The sequence below is a fragment of the Hyla sarda genome, chromosome 9 (genome assembly GCF_029499605.1).
Source record: "Hyla sarda isolate aHylSar1 chromosome 9, aHylSar1.hap1, whole genome shotgun sequence".
NCBI classification, from domain to species: domain Eukaryota; kingdom Metazoa; phylum Chordata; class Amphibia; order Anura; family Hylidae; genus Hyla; species Hyla sarda.
Genome location: NC_079197.1, coordinates 190,208,637 through 190,225,211, shown reverse-complemented (window position 1 = coordinate 190,225,211; position 16,575 = coordinate 190,208,637). Strand labels below are relative to the sequence as shown.

Genomic DNA, 16,575 nt, shown 5'->3' with positions numbered 1-16,575 from the left:
TTTGGTATTTTATTTCCTGTAAGGTTAACATCAAGATTTCCTGACAAAAAATGAATAAATAAATAACTAAATAAATAAAACATCCCGTCAACATGCTGCAGTTTGTGAAAACACAATTTAGCGGGCATGGCGTTTTTGGGGGCATTTTTGACAAAGGGTAATCCCGGTGTTAAAGAAAAAAATATTTGCTCCAATCTTTTTCATTCAAAAATGTTCACCTTTTTGCAGATTTTATTTTGCTTTTACAATTTTTTTAAGTGGGTGGGGCTTATTAGGATAGGCGTGGTCACCCACAGCTGTAGCTTTATTATATTTTTGCACCACATATTGATGTTAATCTGAAGTATAAATGATCTGCATTAAGTTTAGTCCAAAGGTTCACAGAAGCCAAAGACTCGCCAAATATATAATAGGCGAATATGTCTTAGTAGAGTTAAGGGGTAACTGACGGATGGATGAACCCCAGTGACCTGAATATACAGGCAGGACGTGCGGTTGATCCTGAGAAGAATGATGTATTCCTTACCCCAATCCGTTTAGCCGTTCCCCAGATATAGTACAATCTCATAATATGCAAATTAACTTTTAACTGCACTGTAGGCGGAGCTAAAGACCATGTGCACCTCTGACCCCGCCCCCTGGATCCTGTCTGTGCCATCAGGAGATAGAGATACATATTAATGAGCTGCTGGAGGGAATGGGGCACAGGGGTGGAGTCAGAGATGCACAAAGTTTTTAGCTCCACCTCCAGTGCAGTTAAAAGTAAATTTGCATATTACGAGATTGTGCTTTATCTGGGGAACGGCTGAACAGATTGGGATAAGGAATACATCATTCTTCTCAGGATCGCCCGCACGTCCCGCCTTTATATTCAGGTCAGTGGGGTTCATCCATGTCGTTGACGTCATAGCCATGATGGCCGCCATGATTACATTTCAGAATATAAGGTATTAAAAAAGCGATTCAAGACAAGAGTTGGGCAAATTCTCTCCATTGGGATTCTGTATATAATACAGCAGCTAACGGGGTGACTCCATGAACGGCGGCGATGTGTGCGGTCGCCAAAAGCGAATGCGACTTGGTATCCTGGAGATTCTATCAGACTCCACCCCCTTTCTACATGTCGCGGTTTTTCGTGCTGCATGCGGTTCTCTTCTTACATGGAGGGGACAGTCCATGGCCCCGTTTTACCACAGTGCGCGGATCCCACACATCTTGTTCTCGTATTTCTCCCTTTCTGATAAGAATCTCTTTGGCGCCGTAAATCACAGACTTCATTACAGACGGCGAATCACTTTTTTGTCCTAAGTAGAAAACGTCGGAAGCTTATTATTTTTCTTTTTAAGAGCTCCTTATATTTCTAAAGATTAAAATAAAAGTCCTCAAACTCCAGACATCACCATAGCAACCTCAAAGAGTGGCGGCCATGTTACCCGCCAAATCGCCGCATCCCCTCCCGACCTGGATAAAGAGAGAGAAGAGAAATGTATTCATTTTATGTTATTTATATGAACACTATATTCTTTATGGATACACAGGGGGTATCACACAGGATAGGCTTAGATACATGAACTCTGAAGACAGTATCACCTGGGATAGACTTAGATACAGTAACTTAAAAGGCAGTATCACACAATACAGGCTTATATACATTAATTTAGAAGACAGTATCACACAGGACAGGCTTAGATACATTAACTCAGAAGACAGTATCACCCAGGATAGACTTAGATACATTAACTCAGAAGACAGTATCACCCATGATAGGCTTAGATACATTACCTCAGAAGACAGTATCACCCAGGATAGACTTAGATACAGTAACTTGGAAGGCAGTATCACTTAGGATAGGTTTAGATACATTAACCCAGAAGAGAGTAACACATAGGATAGGTTTAGATACATTAACCCAGAAGAGAGTAACACATAGGATAGGCTGATTAGGAGATAGTATCAAACAAGATAACATTAGATACTGCAGCTGAGAAGACAGTATCACACATATTAGGATTAGATACTGCAGATGAGAAGACATTATCACACATCTAAGAATTAGATACTGCATATGAGAAGACAGTATCACACATATAAGGATTAGATACTGCAGCTGAGAAGACAGTATCACACATCTAAGAATTAGATACTGCATATGAGAAGACAGTATCACACATATAAGGATTAGATACTGCAGCTGAGAAGACAGTATCACACATATAAGGATTAGATACTGCAGCTGAGAAGACAGTATCACACATATAAGGATTAGATACTGCATATGAGAAGACAGTATCACACATTTTAGGATTATATACTGCAGCTGGGAAGACAGTATCACACATGTTAGGATTAGATACTACAGCTGAGAAGACAGTATCACACATATAAGGATTATATACTGCAGCTGAGAAGACAGTATCACACATTTTAGGATTATATACTGCAGCTGAGAAGACAGTATCACACATGTTAGGATTAGATACTGCAGCTGAGAAGACAGTATCACACATGTTAGAATTAGATACTACAGCTGAGAAGACAGTATCACACATGTTAGGATTAGATACTACAGCTGAGAAGACAGTATCACACATGTTAGAATTAGATACTACAGCTGAGAAGACAGTATCACACATGTTAGGATTAGATACTACAGCTGAGAAGACAGTATCACACATGTTAGGATTAGATACTACAGCTGAGAAGACAGTATCACACATGTTAGGATTAGATACTGCAGCTGAGAAGACAGTATCACACATGTTAGGATTATATACTACAGCTGAGAAGACAGTATCACACATGTTAGGATTATATACTACAGCTGAGAAGACAGTATCACACATGTTAGGATTAGATACTGCAGCTGAGAAGACAGTATCACACATGTTAGAATTAGATACTACAGCTGAGAAGACAGTATCACACATGTTAGGATTAGATACTACAGCTGAGAAGACAGTATCACACATGTTAGGATTATATACTACAGCTGAGAAGACAGTATCACACATGTTAGGATTAGATACTGCAGCTGAGAAGACAGTATCACACATGTTAGAATTAGATACTGCAGCTGAGAAGACAGTATCACACATGTTAGGATTAGATACTACAGCTGAGAAGACAGTATCACACATGTTAGGATTAGATACTACAGCTGAGAAGACAGTATCACACATGTTAGGATTAGATACTGCAGCTGAGAAGACAGTATCACACATGTTAGGATTATATACTACAGCTGAGAAGACAGTATCACACATGTTAGGATTAGATACTACAGCTGAGAAGACAGTATCACACATGTTAGGATTAGATACTACAGCTGAGAAGACAGTATCACACGTTAGGATTAGATACTACAGCTGAGAAGACAGTATCACACATGTTAGGATTATATACTACAGCTGAGAAGACAGTATCACACATGTTAGGATTATATACTACAGCTGAGAAGACAGTATCACACATGTTAGGATTAGATACTACAGCTGAGAAGACAGTATCACACATGTTAGGATTAGATACTACAGCTGAGAAGACAGTATCACACGTTAGGATTAGATACTACAGCTGAGAAGACAGTATCACACATGTTAGGATTAGATACTACAGCTGAGAAGACAGTATCACACATGTTAGGATTAGATACTGCAGCTGAGAAGACAGTATCACACATGTTAGGATTAGATACTACAGCTGAGAAGACAGTATCACACATGTTAGGATTAGATACTACAGCTGAGAAGACAGTATCACACATGTTAGGATTAGATACTACAGCTGAGAAGACAGTATCACACATGTTAGGATTAGATACTACAGCTGAGAAGACAGTATCACACATGTTAGGATTAGATAGGTGCACGTCCCTTTAAATAAATCTACACCTGCCATGAGTTGGAGGCCACACCTACACTAGTTTAGCCACACCTACTATTTTCAGGATTCTGAATGTTTGCGCAGATTTGCTGCACTCAGTAATGTAGGTCATAACAAGGCGCTAATACAGGCATCTGTTTATATATAATGTATATACAGTATAATGTATTTGTAATTCATTACTGGTCTATATATAATGTATATCCGATTACTGGTGTATATATGATGTATATATGATGTATATATGATGTATATATGGTGTCTATACGATTACTGGTCTATATATGATGTATATATGATGTATATATGATGTATATATGGTGTCTATACGATTACTGGTCTATATATGATGTATATATGGTGTCTATACGATTACTGGTCTATATATGACGTATATCCGATTACTGGTGTATATATGATGTATATATGGTGTCTATACGATTACTGGTCTATATATGATGTATATCCGATTACTGGTGTATATATGATGTATATATGGTGTCTATACGATTACTGGTCTATATATGACGTATATCCGATTACTGGTGTATATATGATGTATATATGGTGTCTATACGATTACTGGTCTATATATGATGTATATCCGATTACTGGTGTATATATGATGTATATATGGTGTCTATACGATTACTGGTCTATATATGATGTATATCCGATTACTGGTCTATATATAATGTATATATGATGTATATCCGATTACTGGTCTATATATGATGTATATATGGTGTCTATACGATTACTGGTCTATATATGATGTATATCCGATTACTGGTCTATATATGATGTATATATGATGTATATATGATGTATATATGGTGTCTATACGATTACTGGTCTATATATGATGTATATATGGTGTCTATACGATTACTGGTGTATATATGATGTATATATGGTGTCTATACAATTACTGGTCTATATATGATGTATATCCGATTACTGGTGTATATATGATGTATATATGATGTATATATGATGTATATATGGTGTCTATACGATTACTGGTCTATATATGATGTATATATGGTGTCTATACGATTACTGGTCTATATATGATGTATATATGGTGTCTATACAATTACTGGTCTATATATGATGTATATCCGATTACTGGTCTATATATGATGTATATCCGATTACTGGTCTATATATGATGTATATCCGATTACTGGTCTATATATGATGTATATATGATGTATATATGGTGTCTATACGATTACTGGTCTATATATGATGTATATATGGTGTCTATACGATTACTGGTCTATATATGATGTATATCCGATTACTGGTGTATATATGATGTATATATGATGTATATATGGTGTCTATACGATTACTGGTCTATATATGATGTATATCCGATTACTGGTGTATATAATGTATATATGGTGTCTATACAATTACTGGTCTATATATGATGTATATCCGATTACTGGTGTATATAATGTATATATGGTGTCTATACAATTACTGGTCTATATATGATGTATATCCGATTACTGGTCTATATATGATGTATATATGGTGTCTATACGATTACTGGTCTATATATGATGTATATCCGATTACTGGTGTATATATGATGTATATATGGTGTCTATACAATTACTGGTCTATATATGATGTATATATGATGTATATATGATGTATATATGATGTATAAATGATGTATATCCGATTACAGGTCTATATATGATGTATATCCGATTACTGGTCTATATATGATGTATATCCGATTACTGGTCTATATATGATGTATATCCGATTACAGGTCTATATATGATGTATATCCGATTACTGGTCTATATATGATGTATATCCGATTACAGGTCTATATATGATGTATATCCGATTACTGGTCTATATATGATGTATATCCGATTACAGGTCTATATATGATGTATATCCGATTACTGGTCTATATATGATGTATATCCGATTACAGGTCTATATATGATGTATATCCGATTACTGGTCTATATATGATGTATATCCGATTACAGGTCTATATATGATGTATATCCGATTACTGGTCTATATATGATGTATATATGGTGTCTATACGATTACTGGTCTATATATGATGTATATCCGATTACTGGTGTATATATGATGTATATATGATGTATATATGATGTATATATGGTGTCTATACAATTACTGGTCTATATATGATGTATATCCGATTACTGGTGTATATATGATGTATATATGGTGTCTATACAATTACTGGTCTATATATGATGTATATCCGATTACTGGTCTATATATGATGTATATCCGATTACTGGTCTATATATGATGTATATCCGATTACTGGTCTATATATGATGTATATATGATGTATATATGGTGTCTATACGATTACTGGTCTATATATGATGTATATCCGATTACTGGTCTATATATAATGTATATATGATGTATATATGATGTATATCCGATTACTGGTCTATATATAATGTATATATGATGTATATATGATGTATATCCGATTACTGGTCTATATATAATGTATATATGGTGTATATACGATTACTGGTCTATATATAATGTATATATGATGTATATACGATTACTGGTCTATATATGATGTATATCCGATTACTGGTCTATATATAATGTATATATGATGTATATCCGATTACTGGTCTATATATGATGTATATCCGATTACTGGTCTATATATAATGTATATATGATGTATATCCGATTACTGGTCTATATATGATGTATATATGGTGTCTATACGATTACTGGTCTATATATGATGTATATCCGATTACTGGTGTATATATGATGTATATATGATGTATATATGGTGTCTATACGATTACTGGTCTATATATGATGTATATCCGATTACTGGTGTATATATGATGTATATCCGATTACTGGTCTATATATGATGTATATCCGATTACTGGTCTATATATGATGTATATATGATGTATATATGATGTATATATGGTGTCTATACGATTACTGGTCTATATATGATGTATATCCGATTACTGGTGTATATATGATGTATATCCGATTACTGGTGTATATATAATGTATATATGGTGCCTATACAATTACTGGTCTATATATGATGTATATCCGATTACTGGTGTATATATGATGTATATATGATGTATATCCGATTACTGGTCTATATATAATGTATATATGGTGTCTATACGATTACTGGTCTATATATGATGTATATCCGATTACTGGTGTATATATGATGTATATATGATGTATATATGGTGTCTATACAATTACTGGTCTATATATGATGTATATCCGATTACTGGCGTATATATGATGTATATATGATGTATATCCGATTACTGGTCTATATATGATGTATATATGGTGTCTATACAATTACTGGTCAATATATGATGTATATCCGATTACTGGTCTATATATAATGTATATATGATGTATATCCGATTACTGGTCTATATATAATGTATATATGGTGTATATATGATTACTGGTCTATATATAATGTATATATGATGTATATCCGATTACTGGTCTATATATGATGTATATCCGATTACTGGTCTATATATAATGTATATATGATGTATATCCGATTACTGGTCTATATATGATGTATATATGGTGTCTATACGATTACTGGTCTATATATGATGTATATCCGATTACTGGTGTATATATGATGTATATATGGTGTCTATACAATTACTGGTCTATATATGATGTATATATGATGTATATATGATGTATAAATGATGTATATCCGATTACAGGTCTATATATGATGTATATCCGATTACTGGTCTATATATGATGTATATATGGTGTCTATACGATTACTGGTCTATATATGATGTATATATGGTGTCTATACAATTACAGGTCTATATATGATGTATATCCGATTACTGGTCTATATATGATGTATATATGGTGTCTATACAATTACTGGTCTATATATGATGTATATCCGATTACTGGTGTATATATGATGTATATATGGTGTCTATACAATTACTGGTCTATATATGATGTATATATGGTGTATATATAATGTATATATGATGTATATCCGATTACTTATGTATATATGGTGTATATATGATTGCTGGTGTATATATGATTGCTATATATATGGTGTATATATGATTGCTGGTGTATATATGATTGCTATATATAAATGGTGTATATATGTTTTCCCCCATGCTACGTGTGACCTTCTCCCTTTTTCGCGGGCCGTCTTCCTATTCTCTGCCCTGGACCTTCAGGTTTTGCACAATCTTACGATACTTCCTCACGGATGCCGCCATTTAGCATAATTGAATACTTTGTTGTATAACCACTCGGTATTTTTATCACAATTCAGTGTATAATTATAGTAAACGCTCGGTGATTGTGTGTATATCGCCGCTCCCATGGGTTATAGCATCGCTGAGCGGCAGATAGCGTGCCAAATCCTGCACTCTCTATAATTACCGGAGACGGGCACCATAGGCCCTCATTTATATGTTAACCTTACACTTCCTTCTCAACCCTCTGTAATGTGGTAGACGAGGATGAGTAGACAGGTGGGGGCTGGACGGACATGTACAGATACTGGACCCACCACTGACCATCAACCTGCTGTAATACAGTAGACGAGGATGAGTAGACAGGTGGGGGCCAGACGGACATGTACAGATACTGGACCCACCACTGACCATCAACCTGCTGTAATACAGTAGACGAGGATGAGTAGACAGGTGGGGGCCGGACGGACATGTACAGATACTGGACCCACCACTGACCATCAACCTGCTGTAATACGGTAGACGAGGATGAGTAGACAGGTGGGGGCCGGACGGACATGTACAGATACTGGACCCACCACTGACCATCAACCTGCTGTAATACAGTAGACGAGGATGAGTAGACAGGTGGGGGCCGGACGGACATGTAGAGATACTGGACCCACCACTGACCATCAACCTGCTGTAATACAGTAGACGAGGATGAGTAGACAGGTGGGGGCCGGACGGACATATACAGATACTGGACCCACCACTGACCATCAACCTGCTGTAATATGGTAGACGAGGATGAGTAGACAGGTGGGGGCCGGACGGACATGTACATATACTGGACCCACCACTGACCATCAACCTGCTGTAATGTGGTAGACGAGGATAAGTAGACAGGTGGGGGCCGGACGGACATGTACAGATACTGGACCCACCACTGACCATCAACCTGCTGTAATATGGTAGACGAGGATGAGTAGACAGGTGGGGGACGGCTGGACATGTACAGATACTGGACCCACCACTGACCATCAACCTGCTGTAATGTGGTAGACGAGGATGAGTAGACAGGTGGGGGCCGGACGGACATGTAGAGATACTGGACCCACCACTGACCATCAACCTGCTGTAATGTGGTAGACGAGGATGAGTAGACAGGTGGGGGCCGGACGGACATGTACAGATACTGGACCCACCACTGACCATCAACCTGCTGTAATACAGTAGACGAGGATGAGTAGACAGGTGGGGGCCGGACGGACATGTAGAGATACTGGAACCACCACTGACCATCAACCTGCTGTAATACGGTAGACGAGGATGAGTAGACTGGTGGGGGCCGGACGGACATGTACAGATACTGGACCCACCACTGACCATCAACCTGCTGTAATACGGTAGACGAGGATGTGTAGACAGGTGGGGGCCGGACGGACATGTACGGATACTGGACCCACCACTGACCATCAACCTGCTGTAATACGGTAGATGAGGATGAGTAGACAGATGGGGGCCGGACGGACATGTACGGATACTGGACCCACCACTGACCATCAACCTGCTGTAATACGGTAGACGAGGATGAGTAGACAGGTGGGGGCCGGACGGACATGTACAGATACTGGACCCACCACTGACCATCAACCTGCTGTAATACAGTAGACGAGGATGAGTAGACAGGTGGGGGCCGGACGGACATGTAGAGATACTGGACCCACCACTGACCATCAACCTGCTGTAATGTGGTAGACGAGGATGAGTAGACAGGTGGGGGCCGGACGGACATGTATGGATACTGGACCCACCACTGACCATCAACCTGCTGTAATACGGTAGACGAGGATGAGTAGACAGGTGGGGGCCGGACGTACATGTATGGATACTGGACCCACCACTGACCATCAACCTGCTGTAATACGGTAGACGAGGATGAGTAGACAGGTGGGGGCCGGACGGACATGTACGGATACTGGACCCACCACTGACCATCAACCTGCTGTAATACAGTAGATGAGGATGAGTAGACAGATGGGGGCCGGACGGACATGTACGGATACTGGACCCACCACTGACCATCAACCTGCTGTAATACAGTAGACGAGGATGTGTAGACAGGTGGGGACCGGACGGACATATACAGATACTGGACCCACCACTGACCATCAACCTGCTGTAATACAGTAGACGAGGATGTGTAGACAGGTGGGGCCGCAGCCTCATGTACATATACTGGACCCACCACTGACCATCAACCTTCTGTAATGTGGTAGACAAGTTTGAGTAGACAGGTGGGGGCCAGAGCATCATGTACAGATCCTGGACCCATCACTGACCTGGAATAACTAACCTAATGTTCCTATGTGACCCCAAAACCTTTTGTTAGTGAAGAAGTTTAAGCATTCATGGGATAAGCATAAGGCTATCCTTCATATAACATATGAATAGGCATAAGGCTATCCTTCATATAAGATAGGGATAGGTAAAAGGCTATCCTTCTTATAAGATAGAGATAGGTATAAGGCTATCCTTCATATAAGATAGAGATACGTATAAGGCTATCCTTCATAAAAGATAGAGATAGGTATAAGACTATACTTTATATAAGATAGAGATAGGTATAAGGCTATCCTTCATATAAGATAGAGATAGGTATAAGGCTATCCTTCATATAAGATAGAGATAGGCATAAGGCTATCATTCATATAAGATAGGGATAAGTATAAGGCTATCCTTCATATAAGATAGAGATAGGTATAAGGCTATACTTCATATAAGATAGAGATAGGTATAAGGCTATCCTTCATATAAGATAGGGATTTACATAAGGCTATCCTTCATATAAGATAGAGATATGTATAAAGCTATCCTTCATATAAGATAGAGATATGTATAAAGCTATCCTTCATATAAGATAAATATAGGTATAAGGCTATCCTTCATATAAGATAGAGATAGGCATAAGGTTATCCTTCATATAAGATAGAGATAGGCATAAGGTTATCCTTCATATAAGATAGAGATAGGCATAAGGCTATCCTTCATATAAGATAGAGATAGGCATAAGGTTATCCTTCATATAGGATAGAGATAAGCATAAGGCTATCCTTCATATAAGATAGAGATAGGCATAAGGTTATCCTTTATATAAGATAGAAATAGGCATAAGGCTATCCTTCATATAAGATAGAGATAGGCATAAGGCTATCCTTCATATAAGATAGAGATAGGTATAAGGCTATCCTTCATATAAGATAGGGATAGATATAAGGATATCCTTCATATAAGATAGAGATAGGTATAAGGTTATCCTTCATATAAGATAGAGATAGGTATAAGGTTATCCTTTATATAAGATAGGGATAGACATGAGGCTTTACTTTATATAGGATAGAGATAGATATAATGCTATCCTTAATAAAATATAAGAAATATTATTATTTTAGTAAAAAAATATATATATATTACTTTTATTATTTTTATGACTATTATTTATTTATTTTTCCTCCATAAACTGAATAAACTCTGTGTCCGTGTCTTTTCTGTCTTCAGTGTCCGTGTCCTCTGTATCCTCTGTGTCCATGTCCTCTGTCCGTATCCTCTGTGTCCATGTCCTCTGTCTGTATCCTCTGTGTTCTCTATGTCCTTGTCCTCTGTGTCCGTGTCCTCTGTATCTTCTGTGTCTGTGTCCTCTGTGTCAATATCCTCTGTGTCCATGTCCTCTTTGTCAGTATCCTCTGTATCTTCTCTGTCTGTGTCCTCAGTATCCTCTGTGTCCATGTCCTCTGTGTCCGTGTCCTCTGTGTCAATATCCTCTGTGTCCATGTCCTCTGTGTCAGTGTCCTCTGTATCCTTTGTGTCCGTGTCCTCTGTGTCCGTGTCCTCTGCATCTGTGTCCTCAGTATCCTCTGTGTCCATGTCCTCTGTCCGTGTCCTCTGTATCCTCTGTGTCCATGTCCTCTGTCCGTGTCCTCTGTATCCTCTGTGTTCTTTATGTCCTTTTCCTCTGTGTCCGTGTCCTCTGTGTCAATATCCTCTGTGTCCATGTCCTCTGTGTCAGTGTCCTCTGTATCCTCTTTGTCCGTGTCCATGTCCTCTGTATCCTCTGTGTCCTCTTTGTCCATGTCCTCTGTTTCAGTGTCCTCTGTGTCAATATCCTCTGTGTCCATGTCCTCTGTGTCAGTGTCCTCTGTATTCTCTGTGTCCTCTTTGTCCGTGTCCTCTGAGTCCGTGTCCTCTGCGTCTGTGTCCTCAGTATCCTCTGTGTCCATGTCCTCTGTCCGTGTCCTCTGTATCCTCTGTGTTCTTTATGTCCTTGTCCTCTGTGTCTGTGTCCTTTGTATATTCTGTGTCCTCAGCATCCTCTGTGTTAGTGTCCTCTGTATCCTGTGTTCTCTGTGTAATTGTCCTCTGTGTCCGTGTCCTCTGTATCTTCTGTGACTGTGTCCTCAGTATCCTCTGTGTCAGTGTCCTCTGTGTTCATGTCCTCTGTGTCAGTGACCTCTGTATCCTCTGTGTCCTCTTTGTCCGTGTCCTCTGTGTCCGTGTCATCAGTGTCTGTGTCCTCAGTATCCTCTGTGTCGGTGTCCTCTGTGTCCATGTCCTCTGTATCCTCTGTGTCCATGTCCTTTATATTCTCTTTGTCTGAATCCCCTTTGTCCGTGTCCTCTGTGTCCGTGTCTTCTGTATCCTCTGTGTCCATGTCCTCTTTGTCCTCTGTGTCCGTGTCCTCCTCACACACTGCTCTTATGTTTTGTTCTATCTCGGAACCCTGGAATATTTTAGGAGAGGAGTATGGTAATGGGAAGGGGGGAGGGGATGACTTGTCCCCAATGATGTGGGCAGGGTTATAACGTGAGGTGGAGGATGGAGAGATGAGTTGCGCAGTGGTGGGAGCAGGTACTTTATCAGCACAGAGTATTTCAGGAGTGTGCTGATCATGTGGGGGCGTGACCTGTCATGTGATGATGTTAGTGAGGGGAGGGCTCGGTAGTGACTGACAAATGGAAGGTCATGGTTTCTGCTCGTAGAGATCCGTGACCATGTGACCTGTATCTCAGTGATTATTGATACATTGTATTTCTCTCGATACAGATGAGCACGGTGAAGATGCTGCGGCCGCGTCTGAACGGGATCCTATTCAAGTTGACCTTTGAGGAGCAGATAAGTAACATCAGGCCGGACATCATAGCGGTGACGCTGGCCTGCGAGGAGCTCAAGAAGAGCGAGAACTTCAAGAAAGTCTTAGAACTGATCCTACTGGTGGGAAACTACATGAACTCTGGATCCAGAAACGCCAAATCCCTCGGGTATAACATCAGCTTCCTCTGCAAGGTATGATGGGATAGAATTCAGCTCTATGGGAGACCCCCAGGTGCACAGGGGGACACATAGTATAAGTCTGTGCAGGAAATATAGATATAAATATACTTCCTGTATTCTGTCCCACCCCCACACTTCCTGTATTCTGTCCCACCCCCACACTTCCTGTATTCTGTCCCACCCCCACACTTCCTGTATTCTGTCCCACCCCCACACATCCTGTATTCTGTCCCACCCCCACACTTCCTGTATTCTGTCCCACCCCCACACTTCCTGTATTCTGTCGCACCCCCACACATCCTGTATTCTGTCCCACCCCCACACTTCCTGTATTTTGTCCAACCCCCACACTTCCTGTATTATTTCCCATTCCCACACTTCCTGTATTTTGTCCCACCCCCACACTTTCTGTATTTTGTCCCACCCCCACACATCCTGTATTCTGTCCCACCCCCACACTTCCTGTATTTTGTCCCACCCCACACTTCCTGTATTTTGTCCCACCCCCACACATCCTGTATTCTGTCCCACCCCCACACTTCCTGTATTTTGTCCCACCCCACACTTCCTGTATTTTGTCCCACCCCCACACATCCTGTATTCTGTCCCACCCCCACACTTCCTGTATTTTGTCCCACCCCCACACTTCCTGTATTTTGTCCCACCCCCACACATCCTGTATTCTGTCCCACCCCCACACTTCCTGTATTTTTTCCCACTCCCACACTTCCTGTATTTTGTCCCCCCCCACACTTCCTGTATTTTGTCCTGCCTCCACACTTCCTGTATTATTTCCCACTCCCACACTCCCTGTACTTTGTCCCACCCCCACACTTCCTGTATTTTGTCCCACCCCCACACATCCTGTATTCTGTCCCACCCCCACACTTCCTGTATTTTGTCCCACCCCCACACTTCCTGTATTTTGTCCCACCCCCACACTTCCTGTATTTTGTCCCACCCCATACATCCTGTATTCTGTCCCACCCCCACACTTCCTGTATTTTTCCCCACTCCCACACTTCCTGTATTTTGTCCCACCCCCACACTTCCTGTATTTTGTCATGCCTCCAAACTTCCTGTATTTTGTCCTGTCTCCACACTTCCTGTATTATTTCCCACTCCCACACTTCCTGTATTTTGCCTCACCCCCACACTTCCTCTGTTATCTCCCACCCCCACACTTCCTGTACTTTGTCCCACCCCCACACTTTCTGTATTATTTCTCGCCCTCATACTTCCTGTATTCTATCCCACCGCCACACTTCCTGTACTTTGTCCCACCCCCACACTTTCTGTATTATTTCTCGCCCTCACACTTCCTGTATTCTATCCCACCGCCACACTTCCTGTATTTTGTCCCATTCCCACACTTCCTGCATTATTTCTCACCACCACACTTTACTTCCTGTATTATTTCCCGCCCCCACACTTCCTGTATTTTGTCCCACCCTCACACTAACTATATTTTGTCCTGCCCCCATACTTCCTGTATTTTGTCTCACCCCCACACTTCCTGTATTATTTCCCGCCCCCACACTTCCTGTATTTTGTCCCACCCTCACACTTCCCATATTTTGTCCTGTTCCCATACTTCCTGTATTTTGTCCCGCCCCACACTTCCTGTATTTTGTATTTTATTATTTCCTGCCTCCACACTTCCTGTATTTTGTTCCGCCATCAAACTTCCTGTATTATTTCCCATACCCACACTTTCTGTATTATTTCTCACCCCACACTTCCTGTCCTTTGTCTCACCTCCACACTTCTTGAATTTTGTTCCACCCCCACACTTCCTGTATTATTTCTCGCCCTCACACTTCCTGTATTTTGTCCCACCCCCACACTTCCTGTATTCTTTCCCACCGCCACACTTCCTCTATTTTGTCCCACCCCCAAACTTCCTGTATTATTTCCCACCACCACACTTTACTTCCTGCATTATTTCCCATCTCACACTTCCTGTATTTTCTCTAACCCCTACACTTCTTGTATTTTGTCCCACCCCCACACTTCATGTATTATTTCCCACCTCACACTTCTTGTATTTTGTCCCACCCCCACACTTCTTGTATTTTGTCCCGCCCCCACGCTTCCTGCATTCTATCCCACCGCCACATTTCCTCTATTTTGTCCCACCCCCACACTTCCTATATTATTTCCCACCACCACACTTTACTTCCTGTATTATTTCCCGCCCCCACACTTCCTGTATTTTGTCCCCCCTCACTTCCTGTATTATTTCCTGCCCCACACTTCCTGTATATTGTCTTGCCACCAGACTTCCTGTATTATTTCCCATCTCACACTTCCTGTATTTTCTCTCATCCCCTACACTTCTTGTAATTTGTCCCACCCCCACACTTCCTGTATTATTTCCCACCTCACACTTCCTGTATTATCTCTCACCCCCACACTTCTTGTATTTTGTCCCACCCCCACACTTCCTGCATTTTTTCCCGCCCTCACACTTCCTGTATTTTGTCCCACCCCACACTTCCTGTATTTTTTCCCGCCCTCACACTTCCTGTATTTTGTCCCGCCCCCACACTTCATGTATTCTATCCCATCGCCACACTTCCTCTATTTTGTCCCACCTGTATTATTTCCCACCATCACACTTTACTTCCTGTATTATTTCCCACCCCACACTTCCTGTATTTTTTCCCACCCTTACACTTCCTATATTTTGTCTTGCCCCCATACTTCCTGTATTTTGTCCCACCCTCACACTTCCTGTATTATTTCCCACCACCACACTTCCTGTATTATTTCCCACCCCAAACTTCCTGTATTTTGTCCTGCCCCCAGACTTCCTGTATTTTGTCCCGTCCCCAAACTTCCTGTATTATTTCCCATCTCACACTTCCTGTATTTTCTCTCACCCTCACACTTCATGTATTTTGTCCCGCCTCCATACTTCCTGCATTATTTCCCGTCCCCTCACTTCCTGTATTATTTCCTGCCCCCACATTTCATTTTTTTTTCTTGCCTCCACACTTCCTGTATTTTGTCCCCCCCTCACTTCCTGTATTATTTCCTGCCCCCAAACTTCATGTTTATTTTTCTC

The 16,575-nt window shown here is 40.5% G+C and overlaps 1 protein-coding gene across 1 annotated transcript in view; it reads left to right on the top strand.

The window, feature by feature from the left end:
- DIAPH2 (diaphanous related formin 2) overlaps nucleotides 1-16,575 on the top strand; it is a gene marked incomplete in the record, with an annotated part of 1,463,478 nt that overhangs the window by 774,711 nt on the left and 672,192 nt on the right. Inside the window, 1 exon segment of the mRNA XM_056540556.1 lies at nucleotides 13,278-13,517. Coding sequence (XP_056396531.1) covers nucleotides 13,278-13,517 — 240 coding nt within the window.